Source organism: Poecilia reticulata, chromosome 1 (genome assembly GCF_904066995.2).
Source record: "Poecilia reticulata chromosome 1, P_reticulata-male-v2, whole genome shotgun sequence".
Taxonomy (NCBI): Eukaryota; Metazoa; Chordata; class Actinopteri; order Cyprinodontiformes; family Poeciliidae; genus Poecilia; species Poecilia reticulata.
Window position 1 is genome coordinate 8,226,907 of NC_088830.1, and position 24,936 is coordinate 8,251,842.

Sequence of the window (24,936 nt, forward strand, 5' to 3'; positions counted from 1 at the left end):
AAGTAAAATTAAAACAGGAAATATTACCAGAGACTGACAAAGTGACCCCCGGCGAGCCGGTGTATTTTCCTCTTTGGTTATTGGTTGTGAACCTGAACTTGTAGACAGCAGAGTCACTCTCTCGTACGTCCCTGATAGCCACGGTGCAGCCATGTTTATACTCTATGCGTCCTGCGTAATCTTGGTCATCTTTCAGATCCACAGGAGCAATATTTTCCCCTTTGGTGAACCATATTAGGTTTCTAACTTCTAGAACTGTATCCCCCATTGTGTCTGGATGTGTGTAGTTGCACTGCAAATGCACCGATGAGCCTTTTATGGCGCAGATCTGTGAGGGAGAGTAGGTCACGCTCCAGCTGTTCTGACCCCTGATCTCTGCAACGCATCGGCAACAAAAGAATCACAATGAGATCAACAAACAGGACAAAAATGTATAACCCAGTAAGCATGTTGATGAATAGATTTGGTTATATTTTTCCTTTTTGCTGATATGAGTCACTTGTGTATGTGTTTTAATATTAGTGCTTGGAACCAAGTGGATGGAAATACTTTCTCAAGAGTGATCTGTTTTGGAGTTTTAGACGGGTGGTGCTACCTCACAAAGTGTTGCTTGCATGTGCTGCATCGGGCACAGACACCTTAAGAGGTCATGCAGATCCAGAGCAGGGCAGATATTGTCTTATGAAACCTGGAGTTCATTAAAAGCTTGCACTGCACATAGTTAGCACATAGTGTATTTTGAGCAATGTGGTTAACAACAACAAAGTTATAAAAACAATTATCAGCTATCACCAAGCAACAGTCTCCTATATTTTCTAACTGTCACACCCACAGATGACAAACTGACTGAGTCTGAAGACAGAAACAGTTTGAGGAGTTTCTTACAATACATGCGAAAAAAAAATTATGTAAAGAGAGTTTCCGATGCAAAATGTTAGACTTCTTCATGGCTTTCCAATCATAAACCCAAGAGAGATTTTGTAGACACTGGGTTAAGGAATAATAAAAAATAAACAATAAATAAACATATATATATATATATATAATATGGCAATTTTTTTTTTACATCTTTAGGACGTTCAAGCCACATTCCTTCACTGTTTCTGACTTCTTTTTTTTTTTTTAAGGGCAAAATGTGTTGGGCTTCTGGGTTTGATTCCTGGCCTGGGGTCTTTCTGCACAGAGTTTGCATGTTCTCCCTGTGCGTTGTGGGTTTTCTCCGGGTACTCCGGCTTCCTCCCACAGTCCAAAAACATGACTGTCAGGTTAATTGGTCTCTCTAAATTGTCTCTAGGTGTGAGTGTGTGTGTGTATGGTTGTGTGTCCTGTCTGTTTCTGTGTTGACCTGCGACAGACTGGCGACCTGTCCAGGGTGACCCCACCTCTCGCCTGTAACGATAGCTGGTGACAGGCACCAGCAACTCCTGGTAAGGGTGCAAAGAAAATGGATGGCTGGAAAAAGTGTTCCAATTTATATTTGAGCACAATAAATAAGTAGAAATTATCAATGAAATTCAGCAGGATCACAGAGTTGACTGTGGAATTGGACTAACAAATGTAGGTAAAAAGGAAATCCTCTGTTTTGTCATAAAAATTGCTAAAAACGTAATTTGTAAATTTTTTGAAGTACCTTACTGCAGATTTATCTGCAATTTATTCATTTTTACCACATATACCACATATGTACCATATAAGTATGAACTTATTTTGATCCCCTCCCCTCTTATCCCTAACGCATTATTCAGTAATACCATTCACGTTAATAATTCACATCTGATACTATCCGCATCTCTAACATTTAAGAACATTATGAATAGATGCAAGACACTTTTTCATGTTTCAACATTTGAATTAACAATAAAACCCAGTAATTAAAATCACATAGTGTTCATGTTTCCAAAGATTTCTGAGGTTGTGCAATAAAAACAAACAAAAAAAAAAACAAGGCATTTTGCAGACAACTACATGGCTTCAGGAGAATTTTTTCACAAGAGAAAAACAACAACAACAAAAAAACATGAGTTCTTCTGCATAAGCAAACCGACTTCAGCCAAACCATTTCTGTCAGTAGCCTGCTATACATGACTCCATGATGTTCTCCACATCCCAATAAATACTTAATGGACTGATAAAGGAGTAAAACACACACAGTACCTGACATGGAGAGAAATGCGAGAAGTAACGCGGTCACTGCAGTCCAACGCATGGCTTTTCCTTCCATCTATTTTTGTGATGTCTTCACGTCTTCTGGAAGTGATAAATGATGATCATAAATGATTCTACAGCACTGATGGTAGAGTCACATTTCCTCTGTGGCCTGTGGTTTGTACAGAGCAGCTAAAATAGCCCAGTTAGTTTCACACTGTTTGAATTTTAGCAAAGAAAATAACAAGGTTGCACATCCGCTGGTACCTGTAGTTCTGACATTAATTCCTACCAGATGCTAAATGAGATTTATGGTAATCTAAGGTTGTATTAACATGCTGGTTTTTTAAATGTGACTGAAAATAATGCCAGAAGTAATAGCAGTTGTCATTCATTTCGGTGCATATGTTGTGCTCGCTGTTGCGATTCACAAATTGAAAAGAGTTGTTGTTGTACACACAATAGAAAGAGTAAAGTTAGAGAGGAGACAACAATTAGACCAGGAAGTTAGAACTTACTGAGAAAAACCAGGCAATTTTCACAGATACTTCAGAATCACTCTCACTCATACACAAATATGTTTGTGTTGTAGTTAGCATAAGAAGCATGCTGTTTCCCTTGCAGATAGATGACATCTCACACACCACTGTGTAATTTTGGATTTAAAAAAAGAAACTTCAGATTATAATTCGTTTCTTAGATTTCTACAATTTATGACCTGACATTTATGCAAATTTGAGCATAATTACTCAGAATTTTCTGGTGAATTGTTCACACTTACATGTCACTGTTTATGTCATTATTGTATATTTTGTATTAATAAACGTGGCTATTTAATTTCAAATGTTAACCATGTATTTATATTAAGTTAAAAAGCTCCCCCACACCCTTATCTTGAAGAAGATGACTGTGTGGTTTGTTTGTATGAATTATTTATTAAATCAAGTGATTTTGTTCTATGGTAATAATAAAATGATGAGACTCACATTGAAATTTTCATCTTGTTTTCAAGAACAGGTTTTACCAGAACACAGACATTTTAGGACATGAAAAGTCTCAGGTTGGAAAATATTTTAATGCTCAGTTAGCTCAATTATCTAGTCTGCAACATAAAGGAAAACAAACATGTATAAAAGAGAAAAGTTTCTCAGTTCAAAAGTAATTTAGATGCTTTGAATCGAAAAAAACCCCAAAAAACATTGGAGTTGTTATTCTAAATAAATGCATAATATTTCTGAAATGATTTAATATTGAATGTAGGTTATTAGCCAACATTATCCATAAAAGAAATAAAAAAAAATCTTATAGGAGTGTATCGCTCTAAAGATTCCAGGTGAGTGGCTCTTAAAAGAGCCTTTGTGGGTCTGTGGTCCAGCAGTGTTGGCGGCCAGCAGCTCTACTTGGCCTTGGCGGCCTTCTCGGTCTTCTTGGGCAGCAGCACCGCCTGGATGTTGGGCAGCACTCCACCCTGAGCGATGGTGACTCCACCCAGCAGCTTGTTGAGCTCCTCGTCGTTGCGGACGGCCAGCTGCAGGTGACGGGGGATGATGCGGGTCTTCTTGTTGTCGCGGGCAGCGTTTCCAGCCAGCTCCAGGATCTCAGCGGTCAGATACTCCAGGACGGCCGCCAGGTAGACGGGGGCTCCGGCACCAACACGCTGCGCATAGTTGCCTTTGCGCAGCAGCCTGTGGACACGGCCCACGGGGAACTGCAGCCCTGCGCGGGAGGAGCGAGTCTTGGCCTTGGCTCTGGCCTTTCCTCCGGTTTTGCCTCTTCCGCTCATTGTGAAGCTTCTTCCTGGAGATGAAACTCGAGAAAAATGTAGAGCAGCGGATGAAACCTGGTCTTATATGAGTGCAGAGAGAGCGGGAGTCTCTGAAACAACCAACCAGAAAAGCTTCCAGCAGAGCGGGACACTCGTGAGTTTGAGCGGACTTTTTCAAGCGAGTTTCCTCCAATGAGCAGCGAGGACTGAGCCGGGGGGTCGGAGCTCTGTAGGCGGAGCTGAGCTCCAGGAGGAGCCGCTCACCAATCAGGAGCCCCACATGTCCAGCAGCGTCACTTCCTCCCAGCTGCTCCCACACTTTAACAGCGGCGGCTCTCCGCTCCCTCTGACATCTTTGTCGGTGTTTCAGTAGAGAAAGCAGCGGACATGGCGAGAACCAAGCAGACCGCCCGTAAATCTACCGGAGGCAAAGCTCCCAGGAAGCAGCTGGCCACCAAGGCGGCCCGGAAGAGCGCCCCGGCTACCGGCGGCGTCAAGAAGCCTCACCGCTACAGGCCCGGTACCGTGGCTCTGCGGGAGATCCGTCGCTACCAGAAGTCGACGGAGCTGCTGATCCGCAAGCTGCCCTTCCAGCGCCTGGTCCGAGAGATCGCTCAGGACTTCAAGACCGACCTGCGCTTCCAGAGCTCCGCCGTCATGGCTCTGCAGGAGGCCAGCGAGGCCTACCTGGTGGGTCTGTTCGAGGACACCAACCTGTGCGCCATCCACGCCAAGAGGGTCACCATCATGCCCAAAGACATCCAGCTGGCCCGCCGCATCCGTGGAGAGAGAGCTTAAGCTGCTGACCACACACACACAGCAGGCCTCAAGCCACAAAGGCTCTTTTCAGAGCCACACACACATTTTCTCAAGAGCTTTTTCCTTTCATGGTTTCAGTCCAAAAATGTTTGGAAACACAATGAATGAAACTAAAATAAAAACAAAAACTTTAAAAAAATAACAAAAAAAAACCCTCAGAAAATAAGAGGAGATATTAGTGTCTTATGTTAAACATCTGGCCGGTTTTCAAAAGAGAAGCGTTTATAGAAAAACTCATTCATAACATCAGTACAGTTAAAATCATAAAAACTACATTTTACATTTAGACAGAGGTGAGATTCATGAGATTCTTCATGAAAATTTTGATTAAAAATAAATTCTTGTCACCTCCAAAATGACAGTATTTCATCCTTGTGAGGTATTTTCTCCCCAGTTAGAAAAAAATATTGGTTTAACCTAAACCTTCATCTTGTATGTTGGATTTGATCTCAGTCATTTAAAGAAATGTTCCCTTTGATTCCTGCCTCCATTGCAGACACAAATCTAGTGCTTTTATAGTAGCTGTAATTAAACCTTTATTTAGAAATATTCTCTCAATCAAGAGGATTTAATAAATTACAGACCTGTATCTAATTTTCATTTCTTATCTAAAATCCTTGAGAAAGTACTTGTCTTGTTAGATCTCAGTGCTTCTTTGGACAGTCTATCAGAATAATTTTAAAATGTCTAAACATGCTGCAGGGATCAAGAGAAAAAGCACTGAGCTTTATGTATGTTGTAGACTTCCTACCTCATTAGTCCTTTATTTTTTCCAGATCGTATTATATCATCACACAGGCTATCATTCATAATCGTGTGATGCATCTATTTATTATATATCTAATATTCTGACACTAAGGCATCTTAATGTATAATCTTTCTTACGGTCTCTAGATGTTATATAATCCAAAAGTCATCTACTAACTTTATCATATTTCTATGAACGTTTCAGAGCTTCAAAAGCAGCAATGCTTTTTCCCTCCTAATGTTGGTCGGTAGGTGGCGCCAAAGTAAAGGCCCAGCCCGAGTAGGCTGAGGTAAAACCCCTGTCTTCTAACACGTCCGGAGGACTGCTACAAACTCTGCTGCACCAGCTGCAGACTCATTACTACAGAGAACCACAGTAGTATCACAATGAGCGGACGAGGCAAAGGAGGAAAAGGTCTGGGCAAAGGAGGCGCCAAGCGCCACCGTAAAGTCCTCCGTGATAACATCCAGGGAATCACCAAGCCGGCGATTCGCCGTCTGGCTCGCCGCGGCGGAGTCAAGCGAATCTCCGGCCTCATCTACGAGGAGACCCGCGGGGTGTTGAAGGTGTTCCTGGAGAACGTGATCCGTGACGCCGTTACGTACACCGAGCACGCCAAGAGGAAAACTGTCACCGCCATGGATGTGGTGTACGCTCTGAAGAGGCAGGGCCGCACTCTGTACGGCTTCGGAGGTTAAATTCAGCCCGTTGATTACAGCGAACCAAAGGCCCTTTTCAGGGCCAACAACTACTGCTTGTTGGGCGAAGGTACTTTCATGTGTCACATCTTTCAGTTTAATAAACTAATGAAACTAATCATGTTCACTGAAAACGCTAGTTTAATTTATCAATCTTTATTCCAGACCAAAAAGGTAAAAAGAATAAGAGAAAAATAATGAAATAAAATAAAAAATTAAAAACATGAAATTCACTGAGTCACAAATAAATTACACCAGTGTCATTTAGTTGGGTATGAAAGTAAATGCATTTATAATCCACGGAGCACAATCCGGCAGTGAAAAATCACCTGCTGTGGTGAGACCAATTAAAATGGCAATTTGTTTGCCGAACATTCATGTTAAAATGACTTCTAACGGGTTCTGTAAGAAAACATGTTTTAGATTTTTATTTTATTTTTTCCTGGTTGCAGACTAAACATCAGCTATCAAGTGTTCGTGGAGGACTGACTGTAATCACTGTCGCAGTTCCATTTATTTTTTTTACACTAGTTTTCATAAACATGGATGTTTCATTAACTCGCCAGTTGGTTTCAATTAAAATTACTGGCTAAGAATAAAATACTGCGAGAAATGTATGTAAAGGTGCAGGAAATACTCTATTTTCTGTAGCGTTCTAGTTCTGTAATTAGAAATGATCAGTTTTATTCAGGTCTATAAAACCCTCATGCATTTTATAAAAGGTCTGAACGTGAAAATGTTCAGTTCTTCTTCCCGCCGTTTTCGTCCTTCGGTTAAATCAGGCGCAACATTTGAAATTTATCATCTTCCTTTGATCTCAGCCCCTCCCTGCTTGCCGTCTCAGCCAATCACAGTCAGGCGGCGGTACTGAAGGATTTCCTGTCACTCTGTATAAAAGCAGCTTCCCTCCGCTGCTGCTCACTCTTTGCTGTAAACTCGGAGAGAAAACATGCCCGAACCCGCCAAGTCTGCGCCCAAGAAGGGCTCCAAGAAAGCGGTCACCAAAACCGCCGGCAAAGGAGGCAAGAAGAAGAGAAGGACCAGGAAGGAGAGCTACGCCATCTACGTGTACAAGGTGCTGAAGCAGGTCCACCCCGACACCGGCATCTCCTCCAAGGCCATGAGCATCATGAACTCGTTCGTCAACGACATCTTTGAGCGCATCGCCTCCGAGGCTTCCCGTCTGGCTCACTACAACAAACGCTCCACCATCAGCTCCAGGGAGATCCAGACCGCCGTGCGGCTCCTGCTGCCCGGTGAGCTGGCCAAGCACGCCGTGTCTGAGGGAACCAAGGCGGTCACCAAGTACACTAGCTCCAAGTAAACCAGCTACTGCTGCTGCTGCCTGGACACAACACAACGGCTCTTTTCAGAGCCACACACCAACACTGAAGGGCTACACTCCTCTGCTACATGTGTTCGGTTTCCAATACTTTTTTTTTGGGTGTGATGAAGCAAGAAGCTAATTCTGTTATAGGAAAGTTGAAATGAGTTTCATTTGAACATGTTTTGGAAATTGTGGCCTAATCATGCCTCTAATGGTGAATAAAAACGGGATTTATACTTTTTTTTCCCTTTAAAACCTTAATTTCAATATTGTAAAATGTTCTAAAAGCAGAATGGCTCGATGCATACTAATCAGTTCTTTTTATATTCAGCATTTCACCTCATGAACAAATTGAGACAATTTCTGCTTAAGAAATCTTGCTATCTCAAATTATCCATAACATTGTGCCCCTGATCAGTCATTTAGTTGTAACTGACGATTCCAAACAGAAATTAAGAGTATATGTTCATTTTAGTTTAGTTAATATTTAAATTCCTGACTCCTGTATACTATACAGAACTCAATAGAAAGTTGTGAAAGTATTTGCAGCATAAATAGCGACTATATTGAAACTGCCTTTCTGGAGCATTTCTTTTCTGGTTTAGCTGAAGGCTTTTATTTTGGTAGTCCGATCTTTGTGTATAAAGTTGTGTAACTATTAGTTACCAACCTGCAACACATAAATCATCTGAAAGCTGAATTAAGGCGGCATTTTATTCAAGTAAAGTTTAAGCTGCACAGTTTAACCAAACAGATTTATCAAATTATATTATTTGTGCTGGAAAAAAAACTGAAGTATAATGTTGCTGGGATCAGGCACAGATGACGTCCGGAGTTGTCTTTGTGAATAAAAAAAAGTTTTTTTATTTCCTTTAACACGAACTCATCCTGTCACACTCGGTGCCCAACTCTCCTCAGCAGAACGGAAACAGTGCGCTGCCTCGATAAAAGGCACGTTCAAGGAACACACGTAAAATGTCACATTCAATGACGTACAGGAAATATGAGTACCAAAGATCAAGGCAGAAGATGGACACAAAACCAAGTTCTGAAGGAATGAACAAACTTTAATGAAGAATTAACTTAAACAAACAAATTGGGTGGGTTACTTGTGAACTATAATAAACATGAACAGTAAAAAACTAATAAATTCGGTGTCTCAATAATAATACAAATGACATCAAAACTGTGTTGCCTTTGTGGTTTTCTTTAACATCTAGAATGAGGATGATTTCACATCGCTTTTGATTTATATTTTCTCAAGGTAACGTCATTTTATTTATATGGCACATTTTAAGCAACAAGGCAATTCAAAGCTCTTTACATGAATTAGAGGAAATACAAACATAAAAGAAAATAGCAAAAGAAAAACAAACAATGGATAATTTAAACACTACCAGGAGTTTCTCTGGCTAAACTAAGAGAACAAAAGTAAAAGTAATTTATAAACCAGTAGGAGTTTCTCTGCCGTTCTTTCTCGGTTTGTTGACTGTGCTGTAGAAGGCAGCTGGATCCTCCACAGTGTCCTGCTTTTCAGACTCGGTTCTGCAGAAATTGTTTTCATGTTAGAGATATTATACAAAACAAGAAAATATTAGTTCTTCAGTTTTTTTTTTACATATAGAGCGTCTCACCTTGCATCAGTTCCGGTTCTACCACAGTTAACAGAGGCATACTCCACCATTTCTTCTTCCTTCCTCTTCTTCTTGTGTCTCTTGGACCGAGTTGGGTTAATGTTGGAGTAAAGAGGCTCTTCTTGTTGCGTTGCTAAGTGGACAACAGAGTAGACAACATTGTCCTCTTCTGGGTTCACCTGTGGACACCAGTCACATTAACCAGTAGGAGGCGCTCTGAGAGAGTTTTAGAGAAATGTTACTCTAGCAGACAATAAATACAGTAGAATCCAAACAGAAACTAAAAGGGAAAGAGTGACTGAAGACTTGGTTGATTTTATCATAAAGCAGAAAGTAACCAAATGTTTCTTGAAGATCTAATGGTTTTTAAATAGCAATTTGAGAAAAATGTGACAAGATCACACAGAGGTTTAAAGACTTCAGAACATCAGATCAGAGTTTATAACCTTAATAATAATTCACCCAAGTGTTTTTTCCCATTAACTACTTGGTGCATAGTAACTACATAGTAACATTACCAATGAAGAATTTAATCCAGTGTTTCTCAACCCTGGTCCTCACCTCCCCCCCTGTCCTGCATGTTTTAGGTGTTTCCCTTCTGCCACACACCTGAATTGTATCTCTGGGTGATTAACAGGCTTCTGCAGCACTTGATGGTCATGCAATCATTTGTTCTGTTCTGGTATAGAGGCACATCTAAAACATGCAGAGCAGGGGGGCGGTGAGGACCAGGGTTGAGAAACACTGATTTAATTAATTAAGAAAAAACATTGAAAGAGCAGACATGGGTCATTTTCTAACCCAGGGGTGTCAAACTCCAGTCCTCGAGGGCCGGTGTCCTGCAACTTTTAGATGTGCCTCTGCTGCACCACACCTGAATAGAATAATTAGGTCATTAGCAAGGCTCTGGACAACTTACCTACACAAGAAGGAGGTAATTAAGCCATTTGATTCAGGTGTTTTGTACCTGTGGCACATCTAAAAACTGCAGGACAGCGGCCCTTCAGGACTGGAGTTTGACACCCCTGTTCTAACCTGTTCACTGGGAACTTGTCCTGCTCCAGGTTTGGACTGCTGCTTCCACACTTTGGTTTTTCTGCTGGAAAGAAAATACTTCAGAAGGTGATGATGAGGAGCTAAACAAAATCAAGACTTTGTAAAAACAAAGAAACTCTTCAAAGAAACATAACTTCTCACATGATCCACAAAAAAAGGAAGATGAGTGTGAGAATCAGGAAAACAGCAGGAACTGCAGCAGCAGCGACTTGGTTCCTTGGTGCTGAACAGATCACAGTGACAGTCAGTGTACAGTATGGAGCAATTATACCTATTAATTACTAATATTAAAGGCAGCATTTATCCTCAATATTGACCCAGTATAGAGAATTATTTCTCTTCAGAAAACACTCATCAGTATCTCCAGCTTCTTAACATGATGTTTATCTTCAATGGTTTCACGTCTCCAGTCTGTTCTGCTGATCATCAACCTGTTTTCTCCTCCCTGCCTGGTTGTCTGCTGAACTTTCTTGTCGCTCCAGCCGGTTCTGTTTCCAGGAGATTATTCTGGTTCCAGTGGATCCAGTGGACCTGGATCGGTTCTGACTTTTTATCCTTGACTCTTAGATGGATTTAGAAATTTGGGATCTCTTTCAACAAGATTATATTGATGCGAATGATGTTGTGCTATTCTGGCACAACAGAGTTAATTATGGACCCATGGTTACTAACTTTTAAGTATCTGCACAATGAAAACAGGCGGAGCTGCAAAAATGGGCCAATCACAGCCAAGAAGCAGCTGTGCTACCGATGTGCTAAGACCTTTAGAGGCTTGGTTTTTAAAGTCCCCTGAGATTTCCCATAAGAATTAAAAAATAATTATCAAAAGTTCACCACTGTTTTACAGTTTTACTGAGTAAATACTGAAGGACCCAGTATTTAGACGTAGAGTTGTAGTTCCAACTGTGGCCTTGGTTTGACTTACCTGCCACAACGTTCACAGTCACAGTGGAGTTATAGCGCCCTCTGCTGTTCTGAGCTTCACAGCTATAATTTCCTCTCTGCTTGGACATGATGTTAGTGATGGTGAAGTTTCGTCCTGAAGCTTTTGGTGCCTCCTCTCCCTCCTTGTACCAGGTATAGTTAGCTTCTGGGTTAGCATCACTGCTGCAGGTCAGAGTCACCAGGTTGCCCTCCATGATTTCACCAGAGGGAGTCACTGACACAGAGGGAGGCCTGGGAGCATCTGGAGGAGAGGACAGAAAGGTCAAAGGTAAACTGAGAGAAAGATGTGAAGATATTCATCTTTTAAGAGGAAGAAAATCGAATCTATCATTATTTTCCTGGCGTCTCAGTAAAATACTGGTACGTTTGTAACTGAAACCAATTTGACTCACATGTGACCTGGACAGAGACGGGTCCAGATGATTTCTCTCCCAGCTCGTTCTGAGCTGTGCAGTAATACTGTCCAGAGTCTGAGGACAGGATGGAGCTGAGGACAAACTGTTGGTCTTTACTGACAACTGATTGGTTGTTGTTCTTCCTCCAGATGAAGTTAGCTGCTGGGTTAGCATCACTGCTACAGTTCAGAGTCACTGAACACCCCTCAGTTATCTGACCAGAGGACATCAGTTTAGCAGAGAGAGACTCTGGAGCATCTGGAGGAAAAAATATAAAACTCTGCATTATTATCATCTGTATACTTTAATGATTGCCAGAGGAGAGAAGGAAAAACATGTAAGGTTAGCTGTCACAGGCTTCTAGATGCCAACGCTAAAAATTTCCAACAAAGGCCGTGGGTTGTAACAGGTGGTTTTTTTCTTGAACATATTTCCAACTTGTTTGAAAAATGTTAATAATCAGACATGTCAAAATATATGCAAGGGTGAAAATTCAGTTTTTTTATAAATATTGTAAATTGATTTGTGAAGGATTAAGAGTTTATTCTGGGGTCCATGTGGAAATATTGGTAGAATAAAATGTTAATATCATGAGGAGTAAACTTACACACAGAGGCAGAGCGGTGATCGCCGTGTCCTTTAACAGAACAGGAATATCTGTCTCCATCTCTGACTGAGACGAGTATAGAAGAAGTCTGTTCCTCCATTTTCTCCCCTTTGTTGAACCAAACATATGAAGGAGGTTTGGTTAGATCACAGCTGCTTTCACACTTCAGCTCCGTCTGCATCTCTGATCTTCTGACCTGAACTCTGAGGTCTGGATGGTTAAAGGAACAAGAACATCTCATTTTAAAATAAATCTGGAAAGATGCAAACAGAAACACAAAGATTCACAACAAATACACAGATCTGTTACCTAGAACAGTCAAGGTGACTCCAGGTGAACCAGTAAATTCTCCACCTGGTTGGTTTGTTATGAACCTGAACTTGTACTCAGCTGAGTCTCTGTGTTTCAGATCTTTGATTGTCATAAAGCTGCTGCTCTTTGTAGAGTCATAAGTTATTCGACCGTTATAGTCAGAGTCCTTCTTCAGATCCACAGGGACTTGATTATTTTCTTTAGTGAACCAGAACAATGTTTGAACTTTTGTTTTTCTTCCATGTATTTTGTATGGATATTTATAGGAGCATTTTATCATCACTGTTGATCCTCTTAAGCCACAGATCTGAGATCGATCATATTTAACTGACCAGTCAGGTCCAGCTTGTCCCACTGTAACAGATAACATCAAAAATATTAATCAATAATATACAACTACACCTCCCACAATGCCTCACTGGGACATTTTAAATGATTATTACTTCCATTAATTTTATCCATATAAAATAGTCCAGATTATCAACTCCAGTTGATCAACGTGTTTCAGTACCTATCACAGAGAGGAACAGGACAACAAACCCAGTTGCTGCTGCTGCTGCAGAAAAACTCATCGCTGCTTCTCTCTTTAACCGTTTGTTTTCAGCTAAATGAAAATCAGACAGAAGGTTTTATGTTTTCAGATTTTGCTGTAACTGTTAATCATGAAAGTTTTTCAACATTAAAAGTCACTCATTAGCTGCAATTTGTTAGAAAAACAAATTTTCAAGCTGCTCACCTCAGGAGAAACTGTTGTCTTGCAATGCAACGCAGCAGAGCATCAGCTCTGAGGGTGGAAGTGACGCAGAGGATTTTCTTAGTTTTCCTTCCTCTTCTTGCAACCTGGAACATTTGCTAACATAAATTTATCTCTGCCTCATTTCCAATGCTATATATTTGTTATAATTATTTTGATAATTTTTTGTCACAAATGGTGCTTCAGTAATCGGCATTATTATCAAAAATAATGATTTTTGATAATAATGCAACCTCATTTTTTGCAATGAGGTTGCATTCAGTATCATTTGGTACATTACACTATCATTTGGTACTTATGAAGGTTTTAAATCCACTATTTTCTGGGTTTTTACTGCTGTGGAGTGAAACCAATGGGGTAAAAATATGTAGAAGTAAAAAAAACTGAATTTTCTGCTTTGCTACGTCTGCATGTGGTTATTAGAAGCTTTTCATGTTCTTTTAACTGAATTTCTTGTATTTCAAACTGTAGATGCAGAGAAATGAAAAAAAAAACCCCCACAGAAAACAGGAAGTCCCACCTTAATGAACTGGTCTCTTGTGGTCAACTTGTGGTTTTTAGAGTCATTTACTGCTGTTCAAAGGTTTTTGTTTAACTAAACTTTCACTCAGTAAATGTGTGAGAGAAATCTGGATTATTTATGAGAAAACATTTAAGAGAAAACATTTTATCTCAGGTTTGCCAGACTGTTTCCCTTTAAGTCAGCCCTACTTTGTACCACTAAGGGGGTCCAGGAGGGGCTTTAACTAAGGAATCAGAAACTTGTTTTATACATTTAAGGACATTTACCAAACAAAAACTCCCAGGTATAAGAGTTTGATTATAAAAAGAAAAATGAAGGAATATTTATTAAAAGCAGAAAGCAGATAAAAAACAGCAACACTTCCAACAAACTTCAATTCCAGCAACACCAACAAAACCATATTGTTAGCAGTGTTCTAAGCTTTTATATGAGCAGATAAACATGTCCAATATGTAAGAAGGGACGATGCTTTTCTTAAACCTTTGTAGTCTGGTGAAAACGGGCATTGTGTGTACATTTTTTTTAATCTCCTGCTACTTTTTATGTTATTGAAAGATAGAAATGCATCAAAAACAGTATGGATGGGTTTATACACATCAATGCATATTCACTACAAATCAACAGTCCTTATTTAACTTATCACAAAAGGATTCAGGGCTATTTGAACATATTGGCGTAAATATGTTGCAATTTTCCTATTTCCTAAAAAATTGCTGTTTGTGATACGCCAAAATTCATAATTACTTCAAAAATGTACGTCTTTTGTTGCATTTTTCACCCATTTCAGCTTTGTTTGTCGCTTTATATAATGCATGCTGTTTGACTTTGGGACAACAAACGCCCCTATTCCCAGCAGTGACGCTCGGAGTTTCCTTGTGGTGCCTTCACGGAATGTAGGGATTATGATTTTCATCGGAAACCCTCCGCCCCAAAGTAAATCAGCAGAATAAAGCCGCACATAAGGTGGAAAACAAATGCTAACAAGCTTGGTTATCATTTATAGCAATAATTAAAAATAATCGGAATTTATACAGATATCTTGTGAAATCTCGTAAAGTAATATTAATTTGTGTAACGTTTTATCTCCATTGTATTAAGTTGTTTTGTAAAATGTCTTTATTGACATCTTAATGCTTACATTTGTTGTCTGTTCCGTGTTTATCATTTTCTTATCGAAGCTCAGTTTTACAGTGGAGGAAGTGAACTGTGAGATTTCCGTTTTCCAAACGACACCTGAAGGCACTCCGACCTGAATTAGGAAAGTTCACTTCCTAACAGATTCACGCTGAGAGTCTGGGTGAAAAGCGACCGATTTAAAACAGGTAAACAACTTCATTCTTCTCGGGTAATTATATTGTTGCTTTATGCGATTATATCAGGCTTTGTTTTGTATGTTTTGTTTCTTTTATTGCGCTGCAATAAAGTAAACAGCGTCGCATATATTAATGTTTTACAATTTAGTCAAGTTTATTCTAAGGCATATTTCAGCAACAAGGCAGCTCAAAGTACTTATTTTTTTTCTTATCATTGAGTTTTGACATCTTAAAACGCAAGAATCAGAGACACATTGCTGTAGTTCAGACAAAATGTATTTTTGTAACGATGGCCCAGTTAGCAACATGCTATCAAACACAGACGATTTAATTCGGACCTATAGCTGTTTCTGTATGGAGTTTGTATGTCTGTGTGTTTCCCTGATGTACTTCCTGGTTGCTTAATATCCCGGAGTTCAATAAAACTCTTATACCTGTTTATCAAGATGGACGCTCCCTGTCCGTGTTATAGATTAACTTTTGGCAGCTGGCAGATGTTTCTGTGCTCAACAGCGCGTTCAATTTAAAGAACTACTAATTATTACTAAATACAGTCTAAGCCCATATTAACACAATTATTAAGGTCTTAAGTATAATTGACTAGAAATACATTTTATTGCTGTAATGTTGCATAATAAGGCAAAAACATTGCCTGTATAAAAATTAAAATAAACTCTACACACAAAGTTAGGTTGCTTAACAAAACAAATGCATTTAGTGGTGGTTTATTTTTCTCCCTTCTTTCGGAATAATAAAGAAATTAGGAAAACATCTTAAATATGGATAGAATAAAATGGCCATGAGGAAGAGAGAAATGCTGAAGCTGCTGTTTCCAAACGTCTTAAAAGCACCGGGATTATGGGTCGGTGCCGCTTTTTAAAGTTGCGCAATCAAAAATTGACAGCAACGATTTGGGTAAATTCACTTGTCATTGGAGAAAAGAATCTACTCCAGTCACACCTAGACTCTTCACACCCGGACTAGATTATTCTCAACGAAAGCAGAATATTTAAAAACAAAGTTTGTGAAACATTTATCTGATTTGTGAAACTTCAATAAAGGGTGATTTCAGCACTTTTTTTTTTGTTGTTGCATCTGCACCACATGAGAACTGACTTCCTCTTTCTCTGAAATTTGCCTTATGTTGCTGTTTTCCACATTAACTCTCTGTTTACCCCATTTTCTATCTTCAGAGGAACAAGATTTGATCTTGTGCTGTTTTTATTTCCAATTAACATTAAATGTGTCGTCTCCGAAATCATTTCAATTTAACCATGCATGCATTCCAACTGGTACTACTTTTCAAACGTACCTACTTATCACCGTAAGCTCAGTTAATTGTTCAAAAATAATTTTCTTTTTAAGGAACTTCAGCAGATTTAATCAAGTCATTGACCTGCAGCATTCACTCCTCCTGGACCAGCAGGTAATAACAGCAGAAAATGGCATTTATTTATGAACAATAAAACAGAGTAAAGTCAGAAAAAATCTGCAGAAAGGTTGAACAAACTGAGCATGGCCAAATGGAGGAGAGGTAAGAGAATTAAAACGACTGTAGCAATACGAGCATCCAAACATAATGACGTATGAAAACAGAAAAATAATTCAATGAGTTAAAACTGAATCTCTTTTTTTTTTGTTTGTTTTGCAGTGAAAGAGAAGAGTTTTTCATTCGAGTATGAGCAGAAAGAGAGATGTTCAGATCAAAGAAAAACAGTGAATAAAGTCATAAAGTTGGTTTAAGTTTTCTGCTGTTAGAGCAGAACAATGTAGTCCAGGTGTGAAGAGTCTAGGTGTTGTAGTTTTATAACTGGAGTAGATGAAAGACGCTGAGGGTTGGGTAATTTTACCTCCTGCTGAGGGTCCAGTAGACTTTTAATCAGCTCTTCCTAAATAACCCAATTGAATAGTCCATGTAGTGACCATTTGTCCCAAAACTTAAATTCAAAAATCAAAAAACTCAAAACTCGAAGGTGATCAAAACAAAAGTGAATCCAACTCAAATAGTCACCTGATGCACCGTGGATTCTGGTTTACGCAGCAAAAAGGATCAAAAGTCAAAATATAGTTCTTTGGTTTTATTTTACTGTTCAGGCAAAAAGATACATGTTTCTGGTTTGATTCCTGTTCTCTGACTAATGACTAGTGAGACTGATGCGACCGATTCTAAAGGCTGATTCCATAGGCTGGTAAAAAACCTTCTGACCACCCACGTGCATAATAAGCTACCCAAGACCCACCTATTTATACCGTGGAATACCCACATCCCAACCTGAAATTAATTAAGTGAATTCCTAATCAAAGAACTTATTCTAAACAACAAAGACAAAAATTCTAATGATAAATCAACTAGGAAATAAACAAAAAATAAGACTAAACTAAACAATTTAAATTCTAAGATTTAACCAAAAAATTTGAAAATAGCTCCTACAGTCCAGATGTCCTAAAAAGAGGCAAAAACGTTCGTTTTCTCTCTTGGATTCTTGCAGCTCACAAACTCATTGTTTCAGCTTTTAACCTTTTAATCACGTTTGGGTCCTTATGTTTCATTTGCAGCGGTTTATTTCCCAGAATTCCCTCTGAGCTCCGTTGAACCTCCATCATGACGTCCACGTCTGTCACCACTGTGGGTGGAGTCGTGATCATAACGCAGGTCATCCCCAAAGATGACCTCTCCATTCCTCTCGAGTCTCCTGCCAACCCAGTGGTCCAGGCTGTGCAGCCCGTCGTAAAGCCCCTGCCGGCCCCCACCAAGGAAGACACTAAGGAGAGCATCTTCCTGCGGGGCGAGCCGCTGGGACTCGGGGTGAGAGTCTGCCACTGCCGGGACACCCAGTGACGAGTGAACTCCAAAGACAACAACTGATCCCCTTGTGTTTTTTTAAAAATGTCTTTTCCAGGTGGTTCAGATCTTCATCGGCACGCTGTGTCTTCTCGTCAGTCTGTTGGTTTTGTTCTCCAGGGCTCTGATGATCTACGCTCCGTTTGCCCTCTGCGCTTTGGTGCGTAAACGCAAAACTAAGGATAATCCGAGATCAAATCCAAAAGTCATCAACCTTCCCGTTCTATACTCCCAAACCAGACCTCATCTCTTCTGGTTTTCCTACCACTTATCCCAAAGTAATCTTCTAAAATTCTCCAGGTTTCCTAAAAGGCCTTCCTGAGTTTTTCATGAATCACTCTGACCTCACTCCTTTCCTTCACTATTTGCTGCCTCCTGCTGGTCAGGATTCAATACAGTCTGCTGTTATAGTTTGATAAATACCTTCTTATAATTATCTGAATCTGTATTGAGTTGTACGGCAGATGATGCCTTGCTAAACTGCAGAGGGAATTTGCCAAGAGAAATCTTATGACCGATTAAAATCTGTCGGCACTCCATTTTTGCTTACATTTTGAGAAGAAGGAAGACTTCTTCAGACGTTTTGTGATATTTCATTCATTGGTTCTCCTTGCAGCACCACCACAGGCGAGGGGAGGAATAGTTTTTTAAAACATTTTTCAAAGGGTTTAGTTTGTTTGACACACTGTTAAACCAAACCATCTAAAAATGCATCAATTGTTACAATTTTTGTCCCGTCAGAGTCCGTACCAAACTATCAGGTGTGAAAACAGCCTAAGTCACTTTTGTCTCCAGTACTTCAAAAATAATTTCAATATTTCACCAAAAATGAAAACGTAACAAAAAAATGTTTCTTTACTGAATAACAATACAATGATGAATAAAAAGTTTAATGATCTAAATTGTAAATCCCGGTGTTTCTCAGTTCGTGCTGTCCGGCTCTCTGGCTCTGGCGGCAGGAAGACGCACCTCAGTCAGACTGGTGAGGTTTTGCCTTTTTAGAACACACAAAAAAAATATTCGTAGTCTATTTAACTCTTTTTTTCAGATGAAGTTATAGCAGTCGGTGTGTCTGGATCAGTCTGTGTCTAAGTCATCCCCCGTCTCTTCAGGTCTGGATGTCTCTTGTGTCCAACGGGTTCAGCGTCCTGCTCAGCCTGGCGGCGGGGAGCTACACCTGCTTCCTGCTGGCTACCGGCCCCCCCACACAGGTCATCTGCAACTACCAGACCTCCAACGTCGACTTTCAAACCTGGAACATCACCAGCAGAACGTTGGATGACTGGGAGCAGAGATGCCCTGGGCAACTGTGGAGACTGGACGTAAGTCTGAGATGAACGGACGACCCGAATGTGTCGAGCAGATCGTTCAGACACAGCGTCATCTGAGCCATCAGATTTAGCCTGTGAGGACCAGGGGAAAGCGTCCAGTGTTTCTTATTCTTCCTCTGTCTTTGTGTTTTGTCGTTGCGTCTTTTAGGAGCTTCTTTACGGACTCCAGGGCGTCATCCTGGTCCTGCTCGTCCTGCAGGTTTGCGTCTCCGTCACCGTGTGTGTTCTCTCTGGAAAAGTCATCAGAAGCACCAAACATTACTCCCCTATAGTGGTAAGAGAGCGTCATTCCAAAAATGCCACTCCAAACAGGATGTACATGTGTATGAAAAGTATTCACCCCCTTGATGGTTTCACCGTCTTATTGGTGTTAAAAAAAAAAAAAACATAATTAGCAAAATTTGGCTTCTTTTAACCAAAAGTATCTTATCTCTTTTACTGATCTCAACCTGACTGACGTTTTCACCCGCATTTCTGTTGCAAAATGTCTCAAGTTCGGTCGTACTGAAAGGACGGTAACTGCAAACGTCAATTTCACAGTCCTGCCACTGTCGCAGCTCTGGCTGAGAAATCTTTCAAATCTTTACAAATTTTCATGCAAGAATCCTCTTGCAAGAGGCTTTGAGAGCAGAGGTAATTTACAGAGAAAATGAGAAGTGAAAAAAAAAAATAGGTGAACTGATGAGAAAGAGAGGAACGGATCACAGCTGAACTTTCAGAAACCTTTTCTTCTGTTTTGTTATTTGGACTGTTTGGACTTCCACTCTGTTGAGACGTGTAGGATTCACATCAACTTTGTGACTCTATGAAATTTTAGACACTGAAAGGCAAAGCAACTCCGGCCCACTGACATCTGAATTATGCACCTGCTTCATTCAACGTTTCCACCCATCTCTGTTTTTACTACATTTTTGAGCCAATTTGCTTCTTCAACCTTGATTTTCGCCAAATCTTATACTTATTAGAACTACTAGACTTTTTCATGTCATGTTTGTATGCTAATAGTTAATTCCTTCTAACTAAAACAAGTAATAAATACAGAAACTTAAATGCCCGCTACAGGATTTAGATCTTATTTTAACGTGTTGGATTTTGTCCATCAGGGGGAGAGCGATAGCTGCAGCGAGAAGAACCTCCGAACATAAACCGCCGGAGGAGAAAACCGTCTCCGTCATTTCAGATAAGGGCGTCAGACTGAAGCGGAACCACTGCCCTAACATTACCTGCCTTCATCTTTTGTAATTTCTTTTTTTTTTTTGTACGTGCACTATTTTGCTAGCTCAGTTTTACACCAGAAACATGATCCACTTTTCTCTTTGAGTGGGGAAGTAACACCGCTGTGGCTCTGATTTAAGGATTTGTTCTAATGAAAGATTCAGGTAAGTTGATTTTGAGCCGGCTCGATCCTGTCCTGCTATAAAATAAACGAAAGGTTTATTTTATTCAGGAATTGTCCCACATGTTCTGTTGAGTCAAGGAAAATAAGTGAATGCTATAAAAATCACATCTTCAATTCTCTCCACTTCTATATCTCTAGTGGTCATAAACAAAAATGTGATTTTAAATTAGATTAGATTGCATGTTAGAAACTTAACTCTTTTCAACAGTTATGTTTTCTTGGGGCTTATCTGTATTTCATTACATGTACATGCAAGATAGGTTTTTCTCCAATGTCATTTCTGAATAAAAATGTTGAAGCAAACTAAGTCGATGTGATTTTTCAACATAAGCTTCAAACATAAGTTTTTCAAATGGAACCACTGACATAGCAAATTAAGTTGAGTTTGACAGGAATAAATAAGATTGTTGCTTAAAAAAAGAGGCATGTGTTATGCTATTTTTGAATACAAACTTATTTTTAAAGAATTACACATCTTACTTGTGATTTTATTCATTCCTGCTTGTTGCATTTGAATTTTCATGTTGAATGTTTTGCATTTTTTCTTGCGTCTTTGTGAGCTTTTAGTTTCCTGAAACACACGGGAAATTATGCATTAAAAAGTTAATTTTAAGTATGAGCTTGAATTGTCCTGTCAAAAAACTGAAACTACATTTTCTGTTGTGCTTTTTAAGGTTTATTCAAATTTGTTTTATGATATACCTGGTAAAATATAGGTGGGCACATCGATCAGAGATGATCTGTACCAAGTCAATATTTGATATGTAGAATATTTAAATTTCCTCTCAAATGATAAATTGTTGCAACTCCATCTTAAGTTTGAAAATAATTCAAAGGAAAAACCTGGAGGTCAGAGGTTTGATGCTATAATCAAACTACAATTAAAGTATCGATATGGAGTGAGAGCACGATCTTTAAGACTATCGGATCGATACTACAATATGCAGCATCTTACCTCAAACCTTAAAAAAATAAAAATGAAATTAAAAATCTTATAGGAGTGTATCGCTCTAAAGATTCCAGGTGAGTGGCTCTTAAAAGAGCCTTTGTGGGTCTGTGGTCCAGCAGTGTTGGCGGCCAGCAGCTCTACTTGGCCTTGGCGGCCTTCTCGGTCTTCTTGGGCAGCAGCACCGCCTGGATGTTGGGCAGCACTCCACCCTGAGCGATGGTGACTCCACCCAGCAGCTTGTTGAGCTCCTCGTCGTTGCGGACGGCCAGCTGCAGGTGACGGGGGATGATGCGGGTCTTCTTGTTGTCGCGGGCAGCGTTTCCAGCCAGCTCCAGGATCTCAGCGGTCAGATACTCCAGGACGGCCGCCAGGTAGACGGGGGCTCCGGCACCAACACGCTGCGCATAGTTGCCTTTGCGCAGCAGCCTGTGGACACGGCCCACGGGGAACTGCAGCCCTGCGCGGGAGGAGCGAGTCTTGGCCTTTGCTCTGGCCTTTCCTCCGGTTTTGCCTCTTCCGCTCATTGTGAAGCTTCTTTCCTGGAGATGAAACTCGAGAAAAATGTAGAGCAGCGGATGAAACCTGGTCTTATATGAGTGCAGAGAGAGCGGGAGTCTCTGAAACAACCAACCAGAAAAGCTTCCAGCAGAGCGGGACACTCGTGAGTTTGAGCGGACTTTTTCAAGCGAGTTTCCTCCAATGAGCAGCGAGGACTGAGCCGGGGGGTCGGAGCTCTGTAGGCGGAGCTGAGCTCCAGGAGGAGCCGCTCACCAATCAGGAGCCCCACATGTGCAGCAGCGTCACTTCCTCCCAGCTGCTCCCACACTTTAACAGCGGCGGCTCTCCGCTCCCTCTGACATCTTTGTCCGTGTTTCAGTAGAGAAAGCAGCGGACATGGCGAGAACCAAGCAGACCGCCCGTAAATCTACCGGAGGCAAAGCTCCCAGGAAGCAGCTGGCCACCAAGGCGGCCCGGAAGAGCGCCCCGGCTACCGGCGGCGTCAAGAAGCCTCACCGCTACAGGCCCGGTACCGTGGCTCTGCGGGAGATCCGTCGCTACCAGAAGTCGACGGAGCTGCTGATCCGCAAGCTGCCCTTCCAGCGCCTGGTCCGAGAGATCGCTCAGGACTTCAAGACCGACCTGCGCTTCCAGAGCTCCGCCGTCATGGCTCTGCAGGAGGCCAGCGAGGCCTACCTGGTGGGTCTGTTCGAGGACACCAACCTGTGCGCCATCCACGCCAAGAGGGTCACCATCATGCCCAAAGACATCCAGCTGGCCCGCCGCATCCGTGGAGAGAGAGCTTAAGCTGCTGACCACACACACACACACACAGCAGGCCTCAAGCCACAAAGGCTCTTTTCAGAGCCACACACACATTTTCTCAAGAGCTTTTTCCTTTCAATGTTCTCAGATGAACACTTTCAAAAGTACACTTAGTATACAAAGCTTTAATAAAGAGCACATTTCTTTCAAACGTTTGCTAATTTCCACATAACAAAGGTCTTAAGATGTTGAATTAAAAATTGGCAACACATTTTCAGAAAAAGAGGCAACAAGTTTAAATGTTCTGTTACTTCAACACAATTTGCTACATATGAACTGTATGGCTGGAATGTGTAATGTTTTTAGACCATCACACATCCTGCCATCTGTGTAGCAGATGGATGGCAATTTAAAATTAAATGCTCAGAAAACACAATGGCCTTTGTCTTCCTGCAATATAATCTATTGCAGAGACAGTTTCCTTTTGAAAACAAGACAACGTTCTATTACCATCCAATACCACACAACTATTAACTTGTTTGGAATCGTCAATAAGTCCGATCCATAAACTCGTCTGAGCTTTGGGTCGTTCTGCTTGAACATTGTGTTCAACAGTTTGTGTTGAGAAGTTTATAAAGGGAAATCCTATTCTATAGCACGTTTTATGATTTTGCCATATTTCTAAAATATTTTGGTGTCAAACTCTTAATATATTCGTTTACCAGATCACACAAAAATCCCACCAGCATGTTTATATTAAAAAGTCTAAACAGTTTTAGAGCCATTGTTGAAAACTAGATGAAGAACGTCATTTCTGCTATGAGACAAAAGTCAAGGAGTGTAGCCCTTCAGTGTTTGTGTGTGGCTCTTAAAAGAGCCGTTGTGTTGTTGTGTCCAGGCAGCAGCAGCAGCAGCTGGTTTACTTGGAGCTGGTGTACTTGGTGACCGCCTTGGTTCCCTCAGACACGGCGTGCTTGGCCAGCTCACCGGGCAGCAGGAGCCGCACGGCGGTCTGGATCTCCCTGGAGCTGATGGTGGAGCGTTTGTTGTAGTGAGCCAGACGGGAAGCCTCGGAGGCGATGCGCTCAAAGATGTCGTTAACGAACGAGTTCATGATGCTCATGGCCTTGGAGGAGATGCCGGTGTCGGGGTGGACCTGCTTCAGCACCTTGTACACGTAGATGGCGTAGCTCTCCTTCCTGGTCCTTCTCTTCTTCTTGCCTCCTTTGCCGGCGGTTTTGGTGACCGCTTTCTTGGAGCCCTTCTTGGGCGCAGACTTGGCGGGTTCGGGCATGTTTTCTCTCCGAGTTTATAACAAAGAGTGAGCAGCAGCGGAGGGAAGCTGCTTTTATACAGAGTGACAGAAAATCCTTCAGTACCGCCGCCTGACTGTGATTGGCTGAGCCGGCAAGCTGGGAGGGGCTGAGATCAAAGGAAGATGATTAGTTTGAAATGTTGCGCCTGATTTAACTGAAGGACGAAAAAAACAATTTTAAAAAGCGGCATGTAGGGAGAACTGAACGTTTTTGAATTTCAGAACGAACAAGCTGCAGAACAGCAGAGGATTTTCTCCACTTTTAAGTTGTTCTTTATTAAGCAAAGACAATGCCAATGAAAACCAGTAAACTAGTAAATAAATTAAATATCCATGTTTCATAGTTTCACCTTCTTAAAGTAATGACTTGTCATGTTTTGCCTGAAACGTCTTTTGATAGTAAAAGGTGGTTTTTGTGTAATTCTACACAAATAGTTTCCAGGTTTAGAAGTTCCTATTGTTAAGGTGGGCGTGGTGTATATAAGGAGCTGCGGCGTTCATTCAGACACTTGTGGCGGTAATGCTACTAACTGTTTGTTACCAATCGCCAATAACATCACCATCATGACGCGTGTCGTCTTCTTTGTGCTCCCACTGTGTGGCCCGCGTCCTGTGGGCTCTGGCAGCAAAAGGCAACAAATCGCCTACTGGTGCATGTTGTGCTGATATCCCAGTGGTAGGTGTTCTCTCTCTCCCTGCACTCTAGCTGATCTTGGTCAAAATCTAAATTGAAGTGTGATCATAGGTAAAACGCCACTGCGCTGCGCTCCTCTTCTCATTCTGCAACTGTTTGTGT

General features: G+C 41.0%; 9 protein-coding genes across 12 annotated transcripts; 5 read left to right on the plus strand and 4 right to left on the minus strand.

Moving 5' to 3' along the window:
* Positions 1 to 3,487: 3,487 nt before the first annotated feature.
* On the minus strand, positions 3,488 to 3,951 carry LOC103462487 (histone H2A-like). The gene has a single exon (XM_008405324.2). The coding sequence runs from the start codon at positions 3,926 to 3,928 to the stop codon at positions 3,542 to 3,544; it is 387 nt and encodes a 128-aa protein (XP_008403546.2). The 5' UTR covers positions 3,929 to 3,951; the 3' UTR covers positions 3,488 to 3,541.
* A 309-nt stretch (positions 3,952 to 4,260) lies between these two features.
* LOC145550844 (histone H3) lies at positions 4,261 to 4,739 on the plus strand. The gene has a single exon (XM_081604552.1). It carries the CDS (start codon positions 4,298 to 4,300, stop codon positions 4,706 to 4,708), a length of 411 nt encoding a protein of 136 aa, XP_081460678.1. The 5' UTR covers positions 4,261 to 4,297; the 3' UTR covers positions 4,709 to 4,739.
* Positions 4,740 to 5,085: 346 nt separating this feature from the next.
* Positions 5,086 to 6,221, plus strand: LOC103473031 (histone H4). Its single transcript, XM_008422988.3, has one exon. The coding sequence runs from the start codon at positions 5,864 to 5,866 to the stop codon at positions 6,173 to 6,175; it is 312 nt and encodes a 103-aa protein (XP_008421210.1). The 5' UTR covers positions 5,086 to 5,863; the 3' UTR covers positions 6,176 to 6,221.
* Positions 6,222 to 6,443: 222 nt separating this feature from the next.
* Positions 6,444 to 7,746, plus strand: LOC103472958 (histone H2B 1/2-like). Its single transcript, XM_008422867.3, has one exon. The coding sequence runs from the start codon at positions 7,125 to 7,127 to the stop codon at positions 7,497 to 7,499; it is 375 nt and encodes a 124-aa protein (XP_008421089.1). The 5' UTR covers positions 6,444 to 7,124; the 3' UTR covers positions 7,500 to 7,746.
* Positions 7,747 to 8,554: 808 nt separating this feature from the next.
* LOC103472846 (limbic system-associated membrane protein-like) lies at positions 8,555 to 13,048 on the minus strand. 3 transcript variants are annotated; one of them, XM_081604534.1, is made up of 7 exons: positions 12,140 to 12,385; positions 11,530 to 11,790; positions 11,118 to 11,378; positions 10,334 to 10,415; positions 10,172 to 10,232; positions 9,137 to 9,315; positions 8,555 to 9,047 (listed from the first exon to the last, which is right to left on the minus strand). In XM_081604534.1, the coding sequence occupies exons 1-7, from the start codon at positions 12,378 to 12,380 to the stop codon at positions 8,945 to 8,947; spliced, it is 1,188 nt and encodes a 395-aa protein (XP_081460660.1). In that variant the 5' UTR covers positions 12,381 to 12,385; the 3' UTR covers positions 8,555 to 8,944. The 3 variants fall into 3 exon arrangements, with proteins under 3 accessions (XP_081460660.1, XP_081460656.1, XP_081460650.1); XM_081604530.1 differs by lacking the exons at positions 8,555 to 9,047; positions 9,137 to 9,315 and adding an exon at positions 12,449 to 13,047 and having other exon boundaries at positions 10,171 to 10,415; positions 12,140 to 12,349; XM_081604524.1 differs by lacking the exons at positions 8,555 to 9,047; positions 9,137 to 9,315; positions 10,172 to 10,232 and adding an exon at positions 12,449 to 13,048 and having other exon boundaries at positions 10,349 to 11,378; positions 12,140 to 12,349.
* A 1,846-nt stretch (positions 13,049 to 14,894) lies between these two features.
* LOC103472708 (membrane-spanning 4-domains subfamily A member 4A-like) lies at positions 14,895 to 20,916 on the plus strand. 2 transcript variants are annotated; one of them, XM_008422626.3, is made up of 8 exons: positions 14,959 to 15,050; positions 16,407 to 16,467; positions 17,598 to 17,847; positions 17,942 to 18,043; positions 18,809 to 18,865; positions 18,996 to 19,205; positions 19,363 to 19,488; positions 20,318 to 20,916. In XM_008422626.3, the coding sequence occupies exons 3-8, from the start codon at positions 17,644 to 17,646 to the stop codon at positions 20,357 to 20,359; spliced, it is 741 nt and encodes a 246-aa protein (XP_008420848.1). In that variant the 5' UTR covers positions 14,959 to 15,050; positions 16,407 to 16,467; positions 17,598 to 17,643; the 3' UTR covers positions 20,360 to 20,916. The 2 variants fall into 2 exon arrangements, with proteins under 2 accessions (XP_008420777.1, XP_008420848.1); XM_008422555.2 differs by lacking the exon at positions 16,407 to 16,467 and having other exon boundaries at positions 14,895 to 15,050.
* A 729-nt stretch (positions 20,917 to 21,645) lies between these two features.
* LOC103462478 (histone H2A-like) lies at positions 21,646 to 22,106 on the minus strand. Its single transcript, XM_008405311.2, has one exon. The coding sequence runs from the start codon at positions 22,084 to 22,086 to the stop codon at positions 21,700 to 21,702; it is 387 nt and encodes a 128-aa protein (XP_008403533.2). The 5' UTR covers positions 22,087 to 22,106; the 3' UTR covers positions 21,646 to 21,699.
* Positions 22,107 to 22,456: 350 nt separating this feature from the next.
* Positions 22,457 to 23,357, plus strand: LOC145550842 (histone H3). Its single transcript, XM_081604544.1, has one exon. It carries the CDS (start codon positions 22,457 to 22,459, stop codon positions 22,865 to 22,867), a length of 411 nt encoding a protein of 136 aa, XP_081460670.1. The 3' UTR covers positions 22,868 to 23,357.
* Positions 23,358 to 23,582: 225 nt separating this feature from the next.
* Positions 23,583 to 24,936, minus strand: LOC145550847 (histone H2B 1/2-like). The gene has a single exon (XM_081604564.1). It carries the CDS (start codon positions 24,117 to 24,119, stop codon positions 23,745 to 23,747), a length of 375 nt encoding a protein of 124 aa, XP_081460690.1. The 5' UTR covers positions 24,120 to 24,936; the 3' UTR covers positions 23,583 to 23,744.